This window comes from Convolutriloba macropyga, chromosome 11, assembly GCF_964194025.1.
Source record: "Convolutriloba macropyga chromosome 11, txConMacr16.3, whole genome shotgun sequence".
Taxonomy (NCBI): domain Eukaryota; kingdom Metazoa; phylum Xenacoelomorpha; order Acoela; family Convolutidae; genus Convolutriloba; species Convolutriloba macropyga.
In genome coordinates, this window is record NC_134478.1 from 7,986,870 (window position 1) to 8,007,132 (window position 20,263).

General features: G+C 37.0%; 1 protein-coding gene across 1 annotated transcript; it reads right to left on the reverse strand.

The window, feature by feature from the left end:
• Positions 1-4,951: 4,951 nt before the first annotated feature.
• LOC142349736 (uncharacterized) lies at positions 4,952-8,022 on the reverse strand. Its single transcript, XM_075401479.1, has 2 exons — positions 5,064-8,022; positions 4,952-4,959 (listed from the first exon to the last, which is right to left on the reverse strand). Exons 1-2 carry the CDS (start codon positions 8,020-8,022, stop codon positions 4,952-4,954), a joined length of 2,967 nt encoding a protein of 988 aa, XP_075257594.1.
• Positions 8,023-20,263: the final 12,241 nt, after the last annotated feature.

Here is a 20,263-nt window from a genome sequence, read left to right on the forward strand (position 1 = left end):
ATTAAAAAGATTTTTTAATTTTCGTTTTCTACAGGGAGTTATCGAGGCTTAAACTTCTGAGAAAAGAAGAGTGAACTCACGTTGTTTTTATTCACATTTTCCGGAATTTTTGCCTAAATTTTCGTCAATTTTGCTAAAATTTGTTATAATTTTTAAGAATAGTGTCGTTGATTTTATTTTTGAAGACGAACAAGCATTTTTGATTGTTTTGATTTAATTTTTTGGTCAAAAAATCTGGATAAACATTTAGCCTTTTTAGCCTTTTTCATCAACAACAGCACGAAATAAGCTACTTTAGTCCACTTTGATTAAATTTGCCTACAGTACACCCCCAAACAACACTCATACAAACTTTGTAGACTTAGAGGGGGGCTATTTCTACTTCAGAGTCCGCAGAGAGTGCCTTGTAGTTAAAACTTTGCCATTTTTTGCTAACTTTACTCGTTGATTATCAAAAATGCAAAATTTATTTTGAGTTTCAACTCAGAAATTATCTATATCTACAACATTCAAAAAATCAATTGTTCTTAACGGACAATAAGTATTAACAGGGGTAGTTTTGGGCCATTCTTGGACTGTTACAATCCAAAAAAAATCGGGTTGTAATCAGTCGGTCTTTTTTTTAATAAAAAAAGAGTTTTTTTTAATAATAAAGAACAGAACATATCAAATCAAAGCTCAGGAGTGATAGGTCCAACCAATTCGCTTGCTAAACAGCTCCAGGCTAATGCATTTAGTTTTTTAATTGAAAGTTTATGGTCGTTTCTTTTTTAAAAATAATTGACATTTCAATAAATAATGGCTTAATTAACTTTTCCTCTATTTTTTTCTTAATTTGTTCAACTTCCAGCTTAGTGTCAGCAAAAAAAGACTGCTTCTTCTTTCTACTGAGTTAACATTTATTCTCGGTTGCAGTTTTAAGCCTGAAATTATTGTTTTCTGGCTTTGATACTACAAGATTTTAGATTTTTGTTTGTTTTGATATTTGCCAGTTTTTCACGTTTTCTAATTTTGTCACATTATCACATTATTGACAGTTCTCATGTCACCTTATTAGCATTCAAATTAAAACACAATTGAACATATTAAAATCCTGAAAGATATAAATTATCGTTTTAATGGCCTCGACGCCTCTTTCTTGAAGAAATCAATTGAATTTTTTAATTTTGTCTTGACTGTCATTTATACTTTGTCGTTTCGGTCGTATGAAATTTCCTGTATAGTGATAGCTTTCATTGGCTTTTCATGGAAGAATAAAAAAACCGATATTCTGATATTAGCAGATAGCTGATGGCTTTTATGACTTTCAAACCCATCGTTTTCCAAAATTAAAAAAAAACTTTTTTAACTTCGCAATTTTGTTCTTTTTATGTTTCTTTTTGTTACCTAATCTCGTTAGTTGATTACAGGTCAAATATGACATTATGGGTTTCAAGGGAATAAAAAGGATTGGTGTCCCAAAATCTTTTTTTAAAGATTTTGTTATGACCTTACTGGCTTCGACACCGCTTTTTCACAAAAAAAATTAAATTAATTTGATTTTTGTCATATTTGACGTTCTTTTTGTAGATGCAAGAAATATCCTCGAAAATTACAGGTCTCGAGAGTTTCCTTTTCATGAAAAAACGACGATATTTAAATAGCACTTTTTGTAATTAATGCCTTTCATGACATTGAATGTAATTTTGTTTCGAAAAAAAAATTAAAAGTATTACATACTTTAGCACTTCGCTTTTTTGTCTACTTGTTACCTAGTCTTACTAATGAATGGCCACTTACTACATTATAGCTGTTTGAAGAAGGCGCAATCAAATATATTTTGAGTGCCAAAATTTGGCTCGACGGTTTTGACAGCGTTTTCTGGCAAGTTTCAATTGAAATTTTGTTTGTTCTTTGTTGTTCTTTTTAGCCGCTCTAAAAAATGAATAAGGTCAGGTCCTAATGCCCTTCTATAGAAGCAGTGGTAATCGAAATTTGTGGTAATTTTAATTTATTCCTAATGGTATTTATTACTTTGAAGTTAATTGTTTCAAAAAAATAAGTTAATTTTTTTTACTTTTCTGTTTTTGTTCTTTTTTGTATAATTGTTACCAAACCTTTTTATGGACTGGTCGCATATGTTTTCTGGTGATTTATAAGTTATTTTTGTTTAGTTTCAGGTTTATCTGACGGTATGTTGACTTTGTTATTAAATTTAGTTTTTAAGAGGGACATAAATTTTTTGATGTAATTAATGTTTGTTGTTGTTGTTGTTTGATTTTGCTGTTCGTTTTGACTCGCTTTCTTAATATTGACATATTACAGCAATCTAATGCATCAATTTTTACTCCACTGAGTTATTTGTTTTGGAGGTTATCTTATCGTTCATACAGAATTTTTTGAAAAAGACTTGGGCTTTTTTGGGATTCGCAAAAAATAATTTTTGGGTTTTTCTATCTGTTCCTCATTTGGTAGACAATTATGCCAAAATTGTGGATGGGCGGGGTCAGAACCTTATGTGCCATTGCACATTACCGAGCCGCCTTGTTTATTTGTTTACTCATAAGATAGTTACAAGAAGAAGGTTTATGATCTTATAAGAGCTCAAAAGACAAATTCCCAGAATTACAGAACATTCATCATATAATCTTAAAAAATTAAATCATGCAGGAAACAACGCCAAAGTTATCATAACATGGACCAGTTATTGACTATTCTAAAAAAAAGTTTTGAAAATATTAATATTGCAAATGTTTTCCTCTGAAAAAACTTATATATAGCTATAGAGACTATATGTGAAAAATCTGCTTGTTGTGAGTTAATTTTCTAGCGCTGCGCAGTAAATCTAACAATACCATTTGGACGCATAATTAAAGGTCCTATTAAAAAGGTGTGCTCATTTTTGTGTTCTCAGGATAAAGTGCGCGACCCAGGCCAGCTCTGATCAGACTGCCAGCTCTGAGCGTCGCGTACGGGGGCACCAGACCCTTACGACCAAAATTGGCTCTGATCAAACCAATCTGAGTCAAGTATAAGTCTTGGGCCGCGCAATGGGAGTACCCCGACTAACACTTTTAACTGTCGAAGTAGCAGTGATAATTGCTATAATGTACTGTTTAATGCACTAGCGTCAGTAAAAGTTCTGAACAACGAAAAATTTCCAGCTCACCGGCAATTACCAATATTTAATTTTTTAATAAAATAATTAATTTTACTTACCTCTATAAGGGTATCTGATCAGACCGCATGGACTCTAGAAAGTGCTCTGTTCATACTATCGAAATCATGACGCAAAACTAACCAAACTCTAGACCACACCCTGATTAGACTATCCAGACCTTGGGCGGGTCTCTCGTCAGACTCTCCAGACCGTATACAGTCCAGTCCAGTCACACTCTGTGGAAGGATCCCCCCGTGCTGACCAGAGCTGGCTTGGTTCCTATTGAAAAATTTGAGCACATTTTTGTGCTCATCAACTGTTATCTTGTTTACGCTTCTATTAGATGCCATCATTTTCCGAAAAATACTCCCATAGCCAATCCGTTTTGAGATAGCAAAAAAATGCCCTGTAAACCATTAGGAAGCAAAAGAAAATAATAAGACTTAAAAATTCTAATGCAATCACTTTGTTTCACACTCATAGCCGATAGCAGTGTGATACGCGAAAACATTTGATTTGTGCGTGGAACCGGTAAAGGAAATCAAAGTTCTGGGCCAATGGACACTTTTCCAGCATAATCGAACTTATCAAGAGTTATACCCATTCGGAAATTAAAACTAGACTTAATTGCAAAGTAAAGATCATTTACAGCGTCAAATATACCCATGCCTGAAGTTTTTTGGAGCCAACTACAAGTCTTCGTGTTTAACAGGAGAGAAGAGGCTTTGAAAATCAGTTTCTGCCATACGCATCTAGCACACATCAGATCCTGAATACTTTTCAGGCGGAATGAAACAAAAAATTAAGCAATTAATTGTCACTAAATCAACAATTTTGGAAGCAAAGACTAGTAGTAAATAATAAGAGCGTTAAGAGCGGGGGGGGGGGGGGGGTATTCATGCGATACTAAACATGGGAATATAGGGAGTGATCATGAGTGGGAATTAGGTTAGGAGGGATTGAATGGTTTGTACATGTAAAACCTTTCCTTTCCGCTTTATTCCAATCTTTCTTTCTCGCCGCTTTCTCAGTAGTCTTAGCGCTTTCAAAACACTCAATCAATTTAAATTAAAACCAAATACTTAACTCCATGCAAAATCAAGACTTGTACAGTTTTGCGTGCGCTTTTCTGCACTATTAAATTTAATTACACTGTCTAATAACGCCTTGCAGTTTTAAACACTGGTTCTTCTGGTTCACTTTCACTGGCTTCCTCTGCTTCAAAATTAATAAACGGGTCATCGGGACTGGAATTTTCATCCGAACTTGCATCAAAATCAACTAAATCACTGCTCCCAATATCCGAATCGTTTATCAATTCAGCAGCTAGAAAACCAGGGTCGGGTGGCTGCCATGTGTTGGAGCTTTGGGTGTTGGTTTCTGGAGACGATTGTGGCACAACGAAACTGTTATCCCACTCAGGACTCGAACTTAGCTGTAAGTCACTAAAATTGCCAGAATTTTCATAATCCCACTCCACATCGTCGTCGCTCCAATTTATTTCATCTATAGCATAATCGCCCAGTTCATAGTGGCCAAATGGGAGGGTTTTTATGCCATCGGGTAGTATGTAGCGTTTATTATCAAACGCTGACAAGCAGATTTTGTTTGTAGTTACTGTGCGCAACGAGTGGTGGTCAGAAACAATCCGGGTGTTCTCTGCACGTACACTGTTACCTGACAGCAGGGTATTCACAAAGTCTGCATGTCGTAGATGTTGTTGCGCAGCCTTCGTCACTCCCTTTGCTGACAGTTTTCTACAACCTGAAAAGATGGAAAGAAAATGAGAAAAAATAGGCGCTATTTTCATTACTAACCCCCTATATAATAACAATACATACTAACAACTTCCAGATGTTTACTAACCAACTATATATATTTATAGTAAAACTAATATTATTGATTTCAAAGATAATAAACTTACTTGTTGACAGAATGGAGTAAAGCTTTGGCTTTAGGCAGATGAATTCGGTAATGTAGTCGCCGGCGAATTCATCCTTAAATTTAAGGACTACTTTCTTGTTACTGGCATTAAACAAGAAATGATCAGACGGGTAGTTTGAAAAATCGAAATGGCTCAGAACTGACTGCGGCTTTTCTGATAATTGCTTGTAGAAGTCCGGACTTTGAACAGAATATAAGAGGCTGTCCGTATCACTATATAATAGGCGACAGTTGAAGTTTGCACGCATGACCCGATAGTGGAAAAAATACATGTGATATTTCGCCAAATCTAAGATGGTGGCTCCCACAATAGTTGGAGTGTTCCAAAAGATAGATTTTGGGCGTGTCGTCAAAGCAGCCATGTTTTCACCGAATATCATGTAGCGGTCAAACTCGAACTTAGACACTACGTTCAGCACTTGTTCAGCGTTACGCGTGATTGTAATTTTACTGCGGCGTCGCATAGATTCGCAGTTCTTGCCGTATACAGCGTTGTTCATTAACTTGTAAAAATTCTCCTCAAACTTATTAGCTGCAACTTGTCGTTTTTCACTGCTTAGCGTGATATATGGTGATAGCCAGCTTTCATGGCGGAACTGCAGTACTCTATGCACTTTGTTGATTACAAGTCCAAGTTCAATATACAGTTTGAGCAATTTGTAGTGAACCACATATCTCTCCTTATCAAAAAACGTTTGTAATAATTTCTTCACTTTTGATGTGGGCAGGTTGTTTTGCTCTTTCAAATTAAGTTGGTATTCTCCCAACCACTCCTCTTCAACAATGTCCTTGGTAGGGGCCAGGGGGAAATCCCGGTGATCGTCATGCAATCCTGGTGGGTTTGAAAGATCGACCTCCACAAAATATCCCACGCTGGCGTTGTCGGGTGTGTCTAGGACCTCTTGAATTGTAACTTCTGTGTTGAATGCGAACTCTGAGAGGGGGAGTTTTTCAAGTTGCATCACTCCTCCGTATAAATTGTTCGCATCAACACAGAAACCGAATTGATGATCTTCTGTGCTATTGTAGTTTGGAATGTATTGGTTATTAGCAATGAAGCGCCGGTTTTCGTAGACAGAGGTGACGCCACCGCGGATTGCAGGCTCGATCATATCTAGATGTTCTCGCTCTGTCAATAACTCGACATTTGCTTTGCAGATCCTCAATGAAGCCTCTTTGGCCATATTGGGTAAATTAAAAAAGTGCATACAGTCCAACTTATAGGTAGTAAAACTCAATTCTCTGTGGAATTCACAGACACAGGCCAATAGTGCGCAGTCTAATTTTAAGTAAGCGTCGTGGTAATCTTGAAGTGTTCCACAGCCAAGAATTTCCCACATCCTGCTTGCATGAGCTAAATTACTTTCTGTAATATTCACATTGCCACCGTCTAAGGTGTTTCCCCACTTTTCTAGTGGTGGTAGTTGTGTGTCAGAGAACTTGGCACGACTACTCATATACAAATAGGGATAGTAGCCTTTCTGTTTTAGCAGCTGAATATTTTCACCCGAGACCGTCGGAAACATTGACTTCATTATTTCAAATTGATTTGCCGGGAGTAATTCCACGAGTTTTTCAAGTGAGCTATTCATCATTTTGAAGGAGTCGATGAACCGTAGATATTCATACACCTTCACCGTTGTCCCTTTTTCGTTAACAAATGTGTCAATGAGCACACCAAAGGTCATAGATATGTATTTTTCGTCCGTGGCTGGTATGACGCTGACGGTCGTTGTTGGTTCACAGTTGTTCAGAGCTAGGCAAATGTGGTGTAGGTCATAATTTTGTTTGTTATGACCTACGACAGGAATGAAATTGATGTTTCTCCTTGCTCGGTTGCACTTTTCATGCGCCCAGCCGAGAAATTTGCCACTATAGTGACAATGGTCTAAGTCAATTGAGTTTTCTGGGTCTTCGACTTCTGAAAACGGTTTCTCACAAATCCAGCATTGTGTAGCTTGAGATTTGTCCAAACTTCGCCTGTCGCCTTTGAAAAACGGATATTTTCTCTTTTGCTTGTGGATATCTCTTGCAAGCTTGTGTAGCACTTTCATAAAATTAGCCATACAGTCCTCAGAACTGTCAACTTCGTAAAAAATTGGTTTGCTGGAGTGGTGATCAATTACTGTTATCGCAAACCCACACGGTTCATGAATCTCCTTTACTTGTGTAAATGCTCTGCTACTAGGTCCTTTGCATCCTGACACGGGTCTAAGAAATGACTCAAAGTCGAAATATATTACCAAAGGTACGAACCAAGTTGCAGAGAGGTTTGTAAATTTGTATGAATTTTGATCGCTTGAAGGCATGTGAATAACTGCGGGAGCGTTGTTGCCACAGTTAGTCATGTGCACATTGTAACTTTCGAGGCCGTCTCGACATATCCAAAAGCAATTTCGACAGATCCGATAACAATAACGAAAGTCAATACGTCTTACGTAGCAAACGACTTTTACAAGGTGAGTAATCAGTACATAGTGGTGATGATCGTGATCATACAACAAAAGTAGATCCATTACAAATTCAGATTCGTATGATGAAATTTTAAGAGGAAAAAATTGCCCGTTTTCGTAGCCAAACACATTAACTTGAACATCATTCAGTTTTTCGAATTCGGGAATAGCTTCAAAGCCCATAGGCATATCGAATTCACCTAATGGTTGATGAATTCCCGGTTGATTGTAAGTGGTCGGGGATGTTTTGGCAGTTTGGTAGTTCTGATCAACTCTGTCCAGACTTACTCCATGATTTAGATGATATGCTGCTACATAGCAATATCTGAAGCACTGCTGGTCTTCATGATTTCCAATGTTGAGCAGACCGCGACAATTGGCAATTTTAGTTGGCAGTGCGATATAGGACGAGCCACGAATTGGTCTGAAACGTGCGAATTTCACATCCACTTTCAGCACTTTTTCCAGTACCCATCCACTACCCATCGAAGCAAATGTCGTTAATACGCTCATCATTTTTTCGACCATTCCCCAGTAGGCTGCAATCGTGAGACGTTTGCGTAGACTGGAGTCATAAGTGAGTTAGCGTATATTTCGATGCGCTCATCTTCTGCATTATCAGGCTGGTCATTATGGTGCTTTATCTAGCTGTAGTTTTGCACACAACTGAACCTTCTGTGGCCCATGGCATAACTGCTCATTTATGAGGCTATCGATTTTGGGTTTTTGAGCACGCATGAAGTTTTCAAGATCACGTGCTTCATCTGCGTCAGTTGTTTCAAACGTTCGCAAGAGGCCGTTGAACGCACTTTCCGTTGGCGTATCTCTTGGTTCAAACTCGTCGCCAAATACGGGTAGAGAGTGCACAGAGTTCATATGCTGAGCATACAAGTGAGAGTCATTAAACCCAAGATGGCAACTGCGGCAACAGTTGGTGAATCGCGAGTGTTCGGCCCTCATGTGCTGCTCGAGATTCGAGATTTTTCGCGAAGTAAATTCGCATAATGAACACTGGTATGTGGGTAAACCAAGTTCATCCGGGTGGAAATGATGTTCATGTCTAGTCCGATTGCTAGCTGTACTGAGTAAAGAATCGCAATAACGGCAAGGGTACACCATTTTTAACTTGAGTAGCAACGAAAGCTTTAGCTTGAGTAATAACAATTCAACTTGAGAAACGAAAGAACAGAAAATGGTTTCTCGGTTTTTCCGAAGCGTAGACCATGGATTGTTTTGCGCGCCAATTTTGAATTTTTAAAATGCTGCAACCTGATTGGTCGGTTTTGGCGGGCTTATTTTATTTCGAATTTTTGTAAAATTTTATATTTTAAAGCTAAATTTTTTCAAACTATTTCTCTAGATAAAGTGAGAATAGGTGAGTGAGCAACCAACAGACAGAATGCGATGACTTTTTTAATGCAAAAAAATGTAATTGGTTTGCAATTAAACATTTTCTTTTTGAATAAAACCCCACATGAGGGCGTGGTTTGACTACTGTCTGAAAGTGGATGTTATAGCAACGCTACGCAAAAGTTGTGGGAATCAAAAATGCTTGTGGCGTCATGAAACGTAGGACCCCGTTGAAAAAACTGCTCCATCATCATCAGAAAAAAAGTTAGTTTTTTCTGTCAATCAAGTCGTAAATTGTCAAAACATGACAATTACATGACAGTTACACATGTTTTTTCTTTAAAAGCATTTTTCGATGACAGGTCTCAGAAGAAAACTTCACATAATGCCGCCGGTGATTGCAAAAAACGGGGCTCTAACTCTTTTTTATCAGGTAGTTGGTGTTCTAATTAATGCCAGATGTTAATGGGACATGAATGGCCAGATGTTTTGGAAATCGGTGAAGGAGCAGTTTTTCGACCTCGATGCTTATGAGCAAATTTGTCAAGCATAACAAGGGCATTACAAATCTGCAAAAAAATTTTCAAATTTTTTTTTAGTTAATTAGTAATTTGGCTAATTAAGCGCTAATTAGCTCTTAATTAAGGGCTAATTAACTCATTAATTATTTGTCTAAATTTGACGAGTGTGATGAGAGTTTTTGTAGCTCATTGTCCGCGGATGCCAATGAAACACTCCTTTTCATCCCAACTATTTTTTGGAGCCCACTTTTTTGGGGTCAAATGTCACTGTTAATATGTTAAAAAACAGCAAAAAATCGCGTTTTTTAATGTTTTTCTCAAAAATTTTTTCTCAAACATCTTCTTTTTTAGCATCGGAACAGCCCGTTGGCAATTAGTTGATGATACCATATCCTTCTTTTACCGTGTTTTCGATAGTTTTAATTGTCATTTGATGTATAAATAGTACAATTTCAAAGTTTTCACCTAAATTTTACATTTTTTCGGCACTTTTAAGTTTCTTTTACTGCCTTTCTGTCAATTTTTTTTACAAAACGAGCGAGTAGTATTGTTACGTTTTACAACATGACACCTAACCATCCATCTACACACATTTTATGAAAAATCTTATGACAATTTGTTGGTTTTTCATTCCAAGAAATTTTGATTTTTTTGTGATTTTTTAAAATTTTTTTTTACAATAGTGCTTATTAGGGACAAGTTGATAGTATTAGTTGCTATTCAACACAGCAGCCGAAGAACTCCTTGCAATGAATTGAGTAACCAGAAAAAAACTAGTAAAGATTTTGTTTTTCGTGGTTTATGTAATATGCTGAAGCAACTAATTCTTACCGTTTTAAGTTGAATAACTTTGTAAAATCCATTTCAAAGCACTCTATGAAGGAGTATAATTAAACAAAAGTTGATACTTGATTTTTAAACGTGATTTCCATTGGCTAAAATTCTAGGTTCCTGCTTATGGGATAATTCAAAAGACAGAGAACAAGTTCAAACATGTTCAATTTGAGAAAACTGAAATCTTTGCAAATTTTTCATGTATAAACACCAAATAAACGCTTACATATAATTACAAAAAAGAAATAAATTATGGGAAATTCTAAAATTAAGCAGAGAAAGTGATGCTGATAAAAAGTTTAGTCTTCAAAAAGCACCGAGAGATTAAAATCCGACTTTCTTTTTTAGGTGCTCTGCATACTTTTGGCGTCTCCAAATTGTTTGGAGTGATAGCCTTATCTTCCCCATCGCTCTCTGGAACTGGTGTTTTTGGTGATTCAAAGTTTGCCTCTGAAAGCATTGTAGTATCGGGTGTTTCTTGGCTTGTCGTTTCAATTCCAAATATCCAAGGAACTTGATCTCTACTGAGTGCTGCGAAAAATGACGGGCTTGAGCTCTGAGGCGTTGTTGTAGCGCTAGGGTCACTCAGCGGAGTTGTCGGTAAGCTTTGCCCTGAAGAACTTGATGGTGATGTAGGCGATAATTGAATGCCCCAAAGACTGGCTAAATTGTCACGAGCATCTTGAGCTCCAAGTTGGTTTTCGAATAGTGGCACACAATCGCAATCATACTTGAAGAGAAGTTGCTTTGTCTCATCGGGTAATGTTGCAATCTCTTGTGGCTCACACGATTGCAGTTGTTGTGGAGGCACTAGACCACCAGAAGTTACAATACTTCCATGGGCAGGTAAGTTTTTTCCCGGCAAAGTGGCAACAAAATCGATAATTGGTTTTGGTATAATGAAGCGGTCTGATGTAATCCAATTTTTCTCAGAAAAGTCTTTATACTGTTGAATAAAAACAACATAATTTTCGTACATAGTCTGATATACTAAAGTCCTTTGCCAGGACTCTTCAGAATCAGAGAGCAAATAAAAAGAAATTCTGAAATTTTAAAATTTCAAAAATTGTTCAAGCAAGCAATCGAGATCATATAAAGAAAGAGATTGAAAGATAGAGAGCAACTAATGCTTCAGAGGAAAATAGTGGTAGTTGTTAAAACTAATTTGATTTTATGGTTCAGGCACTCCCTTAGGTCACAATTGTTTTCAATCCACTAACTACGATTTTGATCTCCTGCATATTACCCACAGGAAGACAAATTTATTGAAGCTAGCTGTTATCAGTGCACCAGACCAATGTTTAACGACATATATTTATATGTCCCATGTTCAGGTTTAAGCTGTTTTATGCACACAACTTTTCTACGTTAAGTTTTCCTTTTATTGCCCACTTTTCCTAGTGTGTATATATAATCCTATCAGTTTGATCTCTGACCTTAATTGTAATAAAGTTTCATGGACCCAACATGTTTTACTGCACGTGTTAATATATAAACAAACACGTGCGTTATAGAATAGTAGTTTTCTACATGTTCAGTGTTCCTTTTGCCCACATTTTCTGACACGTGTTTTATGTCTTCTTATCAATTTGATCTTTGAACTCTCTTTGCAATAAAATTCCATGGACCACGCACGTGTTAATAATTGAACAGACATGTGTTTTACAGAAAGGTTTCCAAGTTAAAATGAATTAACAGACTCAAGTACGCCGCTGGCGTACTTGAGTCTGCATTTTCACACATTTAAACTTGTTCGCAATTAAAGACAGAGACGACACTTGTTTAATCCAATTTTGCCGCGCCACTTTGGTGTGAGTATTTCTTCGAGGTGGTCTGTTAAATTTTATATCGCATTTCGAAAGAACTTGTTATCAGTATAACCAAAGACTAAGTTGAAATATGCCGTTTTCTGCCACAAAAGATTCTGAGTTTGGGAATAGTTATTCTGATATTTCAAAGACGGAAAAACGTCTAATCAGGGCCACCCTCAAAACTTATGAGAAGACTGGAACGTATGTGTTTCTGAAACTATTCAAGAAAGTTGACGACGATTACGAATTTCAACAACGGCTGTCACTAACTACCGAAGAATTTGATAATTTTATTAAAAAAGCGCCAAAAATTAGGGAAACTTTTCCACTCAGTTCACAAGAAGCTGAATCAAAATCGAAGACTGACGGACCTTCTCCTGCTAAGAAAAGGAAATTTAGCGCAACATAAAAGTCATGGTTGAAGCAATGTTTGAGCGTTCACCTAGTCACTTCAAACAGTTTCAGAAACAGTTTAAATTTTTAGTCACTAATGAAAAAATTAACTGGTCAAGCGTGAAAAATTTTGCAGTGTGTTCCCATTTCGATTCAGAATTTTGACAGTTGACAACAACGACATCTACTAACCATTTTCATGTTCTGATAGATACATCAGAAGCAGCAACAAATTACACTGACATTTTCAAACGAAACAAGGCTTTCCCCGTATCTTGTCTTTTCACAACTTTTTGATACTTGTTTTCATCAGCAGTGGATTTGGAGACAAAAGGCGATGTCTTTTTTAAATTGAAGTTAGCGGTTGATTTCAACATTAAGAACGAAGAAAAACCTGAGCCTGCAGCAACAGTGCGGAAGCGTTTACCAGCAATTGTTACTTTATCACAACAGCTACAAACGAAAACTGCTGGAAACTCAAACAAAAATAATGGAAATACTGTGAAGTCAGTGAAAACAATGGTGGCGCAGAAGTCAGTACACAACATGATTTTGCCGGGAAAGCAAACTCAAACTGACAATTTCAGTAGTGAAACTTTGCGTAGATTTGAATCAATTTTAACTGGTCCTCATTCTGGTGCTTTTTGTCGGATTATGGATATTTTTGTGAGTGGTTATGGAAATTTGAATATTGATACTGATTTGTTGTTCATTCGTTTTGTGTATGAAGAAAAAATTAAATTTTGAAAAAATTGAATTTCATTCAAACATTGTTAGTGTTAGGTCATCATCATATGGAGAGCAAACCGTATCAAATCATTATCACTGCATTTAACAATGGGCTGAAAATTGAAAATAAGATGAGCAATATAAATACAAAAAAGTCCACATATTTTTGAGTCTCGACTTTGTATGGGCTGGTTTTCTAGAACTTGACATAGCTGAACATCTCCTTGGGTAGAAACCAGTCTTCGATATACATTCTTATAGAACACAATTGGCTGCCCCAGAGGATCGGCAAAAATCAAGTTCTTGTTTTTGACGCATAATAGGAGCCAATGTGTTCCAGCATTGTCAGACGTTGATGCATTGACTATTATAAATGAATTTGGTTGCAAAATTTTAGGGAAATTATTTGCTGCAAAGACACCCAGAAATTTGTGCTTCAGTAGCTTGCAGCGCTGTATTAAATCATTTACTTCGTCTTCGTTCATTAATTTGTCAATATATGGTTTTTCGACACACGTCGTGCACTGTCAACGTAAATTGTACTTGTTTTTTCGCCAATTATAAAAATTTCAATATTGTTTGGAAGAGCCGCTGAGAACTTCAGTTCCATGGTTATTGAACTGTTTGTCAGCTCCGTGTGAATAAAATCATGCGAAGCCTGTTGCGTGCTGGTAAAGTCAAAAACCATAAGGAAATGGCTGGGATACTCGCTCAGTTTAATTCCATGACCGTTGTCAATATAAGCCAAGTCGGATATTGTGTTAAAATAGAGACGTTTATCGTCATCTGTTGATATTGGACTATCCGCAACAGGCAGTCCGTTGCGATAAATATATATTTGTTCGAGGCCAAATTTCCGATAATGAAACGGGTTGAGCCTGTTATTGCCTAAGAAAGCTTCGTTAGTGTTTAAACAAATTGCAAGTCTGCGAATTGGTTCCCGCGAGATAATATCCTCTTGCTTCCAACTATGGAGACCAGCTGAAGCCAAAAACGTTTTTGTTATGGTTTTGAAGTAGGGATAAGATGCAGGACTACTTAACAAGGTTTTTTCAATGGCTGACATAACGTCATCATTTAGCGTCATCTTGCGGACATACAAATTGGCTTCCAAAATTTCCATTTTGTAGTGTTTTGCAGGGTCATCGGACATGATGACAAAGTCATCAATAGAGCGTCTGAAAGCAATGCGAAGCGTAAGACCGCTAAGCAGATGTCGATCACAGGTGAAGAAGTCAACGGCAACTTTTCCATAAAAAGCGCATTCGGCTGATTTTTTAACTAATTCTTTTCTCCTGTCAATTTCTGTTGTCGCTAACGTAGCCGGGTTCTCTTCGAATGAGTAGCCTTGACATGCTATCCATGTGTTTTTTGCGTCTTTGTTGTGTGAAAATTCGGTCTCGATAAAACTTTTATGCGCATAGTTCCCGTTGGCATTTGATATTTTTAGTCCATTAGCAGATTCCGTACAATCAGAAAATAATGAATGTAACACATTGTTGCAAAAGTATGGAGCATCCGTTTTCGCTTTGTCAGTAGGAGCTCCTGCATCATATTTCAAATCAGCTCCAGACGACTGAACAATTTTACATTTGATTTCGAGAAAAATTTTTTGTAAATCTATAAAAATGTTTCGATCACCAAAGACTTCAAACTCTAACATAGGTCCATTTGGACTGTAGACAGGCCCCAATTTTTGGCAGAAACTTCCATCAAACGTTACTAAGAGAGCTGGCTTTTCAAATAAATCCAGAGAACTGTGAGTTGCTTCTGTTGGCAACAAATTAGCGATCATCGTTAACTTTGGCGAAAAAATCTGACCGACTTCTTTTCAGGGGCCTCCGAGTGGAAATGATGTTTTTCCGTTTGGTTACTGCTGCTGACTTTTTGGATGAGCTCTTTGACCGACTTCTTAGTCTACGTTGTCGTAGTGTTCTTTTCCGTGATCCGCCGGTCTGTTTTTTTACTGTATTAGAAATGGTGTTCTTGAACGCTTGCTCTGGAGATTTTTTACTGCTTACTACGTCTAGTAGCTCCGGAACGCTCTGTTTCAACAGTTCCTTTCCAATTCGTTTGGCAGTCGGTAGAATGAATCGACGTGCTAAGGGTAGAGCAACACGGCTAATACCCGCAGCCAAAGCTCCGAAGCCACTACCTCTTTGTCGATAGTATCCAGAAAAATGCGGCAAAGAAGTTGTTGCTTGATTTGCGTAGTATGAATCCATTTTAATTTGAAAACTTTTCGAATTGTAACGTCAAGAGAACTTTTCCTGTTCCCGAGAAGGGAACCAAGTCACCTGTTTCTGTTCGCAGCTCAATAGAAATGGATTGAATTGTGTTTGTCAGTAGCTTTTTGTAATCCAAGTTCGAAAAAACTATTCGATGTGTTGGTTCAACTTCGCACACACTACCGTTTTTTAGACGCTGTTTTGAATCAATGACTCGTAAAAGAGGCGCTTTGGCATCACCCACGTACTGATATTCAATAATGTTTGCATATACAAATATCAAGTGTTTACCAGCCAACAGATCCGCCGGTAGCTCTCCATAATAAGCTTTTGTGTCGTCGCTTTTCATTAGTTTATCTGCAGTCGTGTTCATTTTATAGCCAATATGGATACCATTGCCATCAGGAACTCCCTCAAAACCAAGGATACTTGGAATTTCCTTGCTTAGAAACGTAATCCCTTCACGTTTTCCAAACAAAATTTCGTATTTTCCAGAATTTTTTATTTCTCTGAAGGAAAAGTGAGGCAGTCCGGCTGTACGCTTTATTAATGCTAGAAGCTGATTTACTGTTTCAAATGTCCCTGGAATAAAGCCCAATTTTGATCCATTGTATGGTCGTGAGATAACATTGGCATCTGCGGCCCTTTTCGTAGCTTCTTAATATTCTTTCAAGCTGAAAGCAATAAAATCCCCCTCCACAACGTTTTCAATTTTCGTTGGAAAGATAATTTCACTTAACGCTACCCTCCAGTCGCCAGAAAGTTGATTTTCATCATTAAAAAAATTTCGAAATGACGCCAGTGTATTTGATTTGAATATTTGCATCGATGCAGATGATATAACATGTACTGTGAACTCATCTTCAAATTGATTGCGAGCCATTTTATTCGCTGTGTTCACGAACCAGTTGTAATTCTGGTTGATAGAATTTACCCTCTATTTTTTCTTTGTTTGCGTCAATAATAGAGTAGGTTGGCGGTGACAACGTCGGAATATCTGTAATCACAAATACCTCGTCAGTAAAGGATTGTTTGTATCCCTTTCTGAACGCTTTGTCCTTTTTGACAATTCTAACAAAGTCTCCGATATAAAACTTGGGTTTTTGACAGATACTTGTTTGAGCACTCAGTGAGACCAGCCTCGGTACATCTTTCTTTGTAACCTTATTTGGGGCAAGTTTAGTGACCCGGTTAACACGTGAATTAATTGTGTTCACAAACTGATCCAATTTATCAATATAAGAGTATGTCCACTTTTCTTCAAGGTATTTGTAGATGATATTTTTCAGCGAGCGAATGTTTCTTTCTGCAAAAGCAGACTTTTTTTCACTGAAGGTGCTATATAAATGAATCCCTCTTTTCTCACACATGCTTTTGAAAGCTCCAAGAAACTCTGTACCATCGTCAACCCATACTTTTAATGGTTGTTTGTACTTAACCATTTTTTTGAATGCTTGGGCTGCTTCTGTTGCATATTTAGTTTTCATTGGTTCTACACTTAGATATCGTGACAGACAGTCAACTGCTACCAAAAGGTATTTGACATCTCGATTGTACTTTGCAAGTTTATCAACATGAGCTAAATCCAGAGACCAAATTTCATTAATGTCCTTTACAATGACTTTCAGTCTTGGAAACCTTGAACGAATTGAGCGGTATTTTGTGAAGGATGGTTTTGCTTCTAAATATGACCTCACTTTAGCCATTGACATTTTGCTTTGTGTATGAAGTCGCTTTGGGCTACCAAAAGAAGCAGGGCCTTTTGAATAAAGCTGCTCCAAGGTTTTTCTCTCAGAAGAAGAAAGGATCCCATTTTTTCGGTTGACTCTTTTTTTTGTTTGTCTTTTTGATTTTGACCTTTTTTCCTGTTGTGGCTCGTTTTGGGTTACCGCTTCCTGATTGTGGACTTTGCTGGGTTGGGAAGAATTCTTGTTCACTTTCATAGGCTTGTATAATTTGCTTGGCGTAAGTGTTTGCAACAAGTTCAGGCTCAACCGGGAGAAGAGCTAAAATTTTAGAGTATTCTGATTGATCAATTTTTTTAGTAGGCTGCTGTAAATCATACAAAAACTTGGAGACTTGTACACTTGTTGGTTCTTGATTGATGTATAGTAACTTGCTTTCCTCTCCAATTTTAACTGCTTCCGATTGGAAGATAAGATCAAGCAAAATTTCTGCACTTTGGATTTTGTATTTTTCTTTCAGTTTCACTAGCCCCATTATTGATTCAAAATTTGCGGGGGCACTTTCTGGTTTTTTTGTGACAACTGGATCAATTTCGCTGTCATCACTAATCGAGTCCATTTTTTCGGGCTCGTCTACTTGTTTTTCCCGCTCTGTTAACACTGGCTCGGTTTGAACTACTCCATCTGTTCTTTCCACGCTGTCCTCGGAACTTGGCATAATTCTTTGCATGAGTGTTAACTGAGCTGCTTTGTTTCTATAGGCTGGGTTGTCGAGAATTTCGCTTTTTAATGGTTGTTTCGACATGAACATTCGCTTCGGAATCAGAACAAATTCTTCTGCATGCATTATGGTTTTTTCAGGTACAGAAAACAAGCAAAGCTAACCGTTTTTACTAGTTCTATTTCTCTCGCAAAAATTTCCTTATTCGTCTTCAAACTTGTCTGTTTAGATAAAATTTTTCTGAATGAGCTTTCTGCGGTCTCTATCAAGTTTTTGTTGATGGGCACGTTACCATTAACTACGTTCAGGAAGCATTCGCAAAGAAAATAAATGAACTTTTTAGTTGCTGACTTGATTAACTTTTTTAACTTGATATCCGATACTTGTAGCATTTGCTGAAGCATACATATTTCTTTCTCTTTCATCGGTTAAATTTGTAATAACAGCTTTTGCTGGAGGTAAGTAAAAAATTGAGGGGCCTGGAGGCACAATATTAGAGGAATAACGTAACGCGTCTGACGTTTTTGGGTCCAGATCAATTAATAAATGACCAAAAGGTTGCTTTGTTGCTAACTCATAACTTTCTCTTAAAAATTGTGTGTTGTTGAGTTGTCGACCAATTAAACCAATTTGTTGAACATCACGAGGCGATTTAAATAAAATAATGTGTGTTGTATTAAGATCAATAGTTCTGGACCATTTGCTCTGTTGAAATAAGTTGTGTTTTACGTATATCACACTGATTTTCTTATGACGTCCAGCTGTCGCTAATTTAGAAAATTCTTTATCATTAAAAATTTCTTCACATGAATCGTCAAATACCAAAAGGCAATCATCTAGTTCTGATATTTGCTCAAAACTGGTAAACTTCATAAACTGAATGTTTATTTTTCTCTCAATGAACTGAAATTTAGGTTGTTCATGCTGGTAGAAATAAAATATTGATTCAAACTTGGGTGAGAAGGTGTTTTGAAGTAACATTTTGAAAATCAATTCAGTTTTTCCACAACATGATGGGCCACAAACAGCCATAAAAAGTCTATCGGTAGTTGAAATTATTTTATTCATAGTTTCGGGTTAGGTAGAGCGTATCCGACTGTGCAAGAAAGGAGTGAAAACCAGAATGTTGATTCTTCACAATCGAGTTTAAAAAACACCAATTTGACCAAAGAAACACCTATAAGAAAAATTATTATGAAAATTTGGGTAAAATAAACCACCTCAGATCATGGAACTCTAGAGTTACAAAACCGCCAAGATCGCCTTTCTTGGTGATTTTCGTCAAAAACTAAGTCAGTTATAGCTCCTGCAGCGTCAATGGTGTCCTCGGGTTGGGTCATTTGAAACAGTTTATTAAATTAAACAATGAATTGAAACTCAGGCTCATTCATAATTATTTGAGAATAAAAAACTCATAACAAACAAATTGTGAGTTTTCATCAGTTTTTTTGTAAGCAATAGTATAGTTTGCATTCACATTGTCAGTTTTATCTCTGAACACAACTGACTCAACGTTGCTGTCTCTGATGCTCTCCTTAATTTCAGCCGGAAGACGTTCATCTGTTGGAGATATCTGAACTGGTACTGCATGCTTGGGCATAGGTAAAGGGATTAGTTTCAGTCTTCGCGCTTTCTCTTGAATAGACATGGTATAATTTTAAATATTCTAAGAGGGAAATGTATTTTTTCAGTGTCTCTATTTCTGTTTCAGTACAGGTAACTTGTTGCTTCCTTAGTACAGTTTGACCACGGGTATCAACTTTCTCTTCTTTAACAAATGTAACGGTTAGCTGTTCTTCAGCCGTTATGTAACTGTAAACTGTCAAATTTGGAGACAAATTCACTTGAAGGAGAGATGGAGTTGATTTTTCCAAACGACGACTCATTCGTCAGCCACTGGTAAAACAATTTGGCTTTCTTAATAGCACAATGTCTACTTCGTTGTCGTTTGGGACAACTTACCGCATGTAATTCACAAATTGGAATGTCGCGATATAATTTTAGGTTTTCAACCTTTGGACATAACAACGTCTCCAAATTGATAACGTCTCTTTGGAATAACTTCTTCAAAGTGTCCGCCTTTTCAGTTCCTTTTGCATAAAATTCGGCAAACGGAAAACGAAGTTTGATGCTTTGAATAATTTGTTGCAAATAGCAATAGGGTTAATCTCCGCTCTCCCAAGCCAAACCATGAAGAAATTTTGAAACCCACTGGTAAGACTTTTGTTCACTTGAGGAAAGTATATTGAATGAACTTGGGAGTAGGAAAGAAACTGTATCACTGTAAATATGAGAACACACAGAAAGCTCTTTGATTATAAAACCCGATTTCTTTTGTCGAAAGCCTTCAATATCAAGAACAACTGGTCGCAGTTTCAACATTCCAATAAACTGAACAAATTTTTCTTAAATGTCTTCACATAGAGACAGAAAGCTATGCCTGTGACGTGACCGA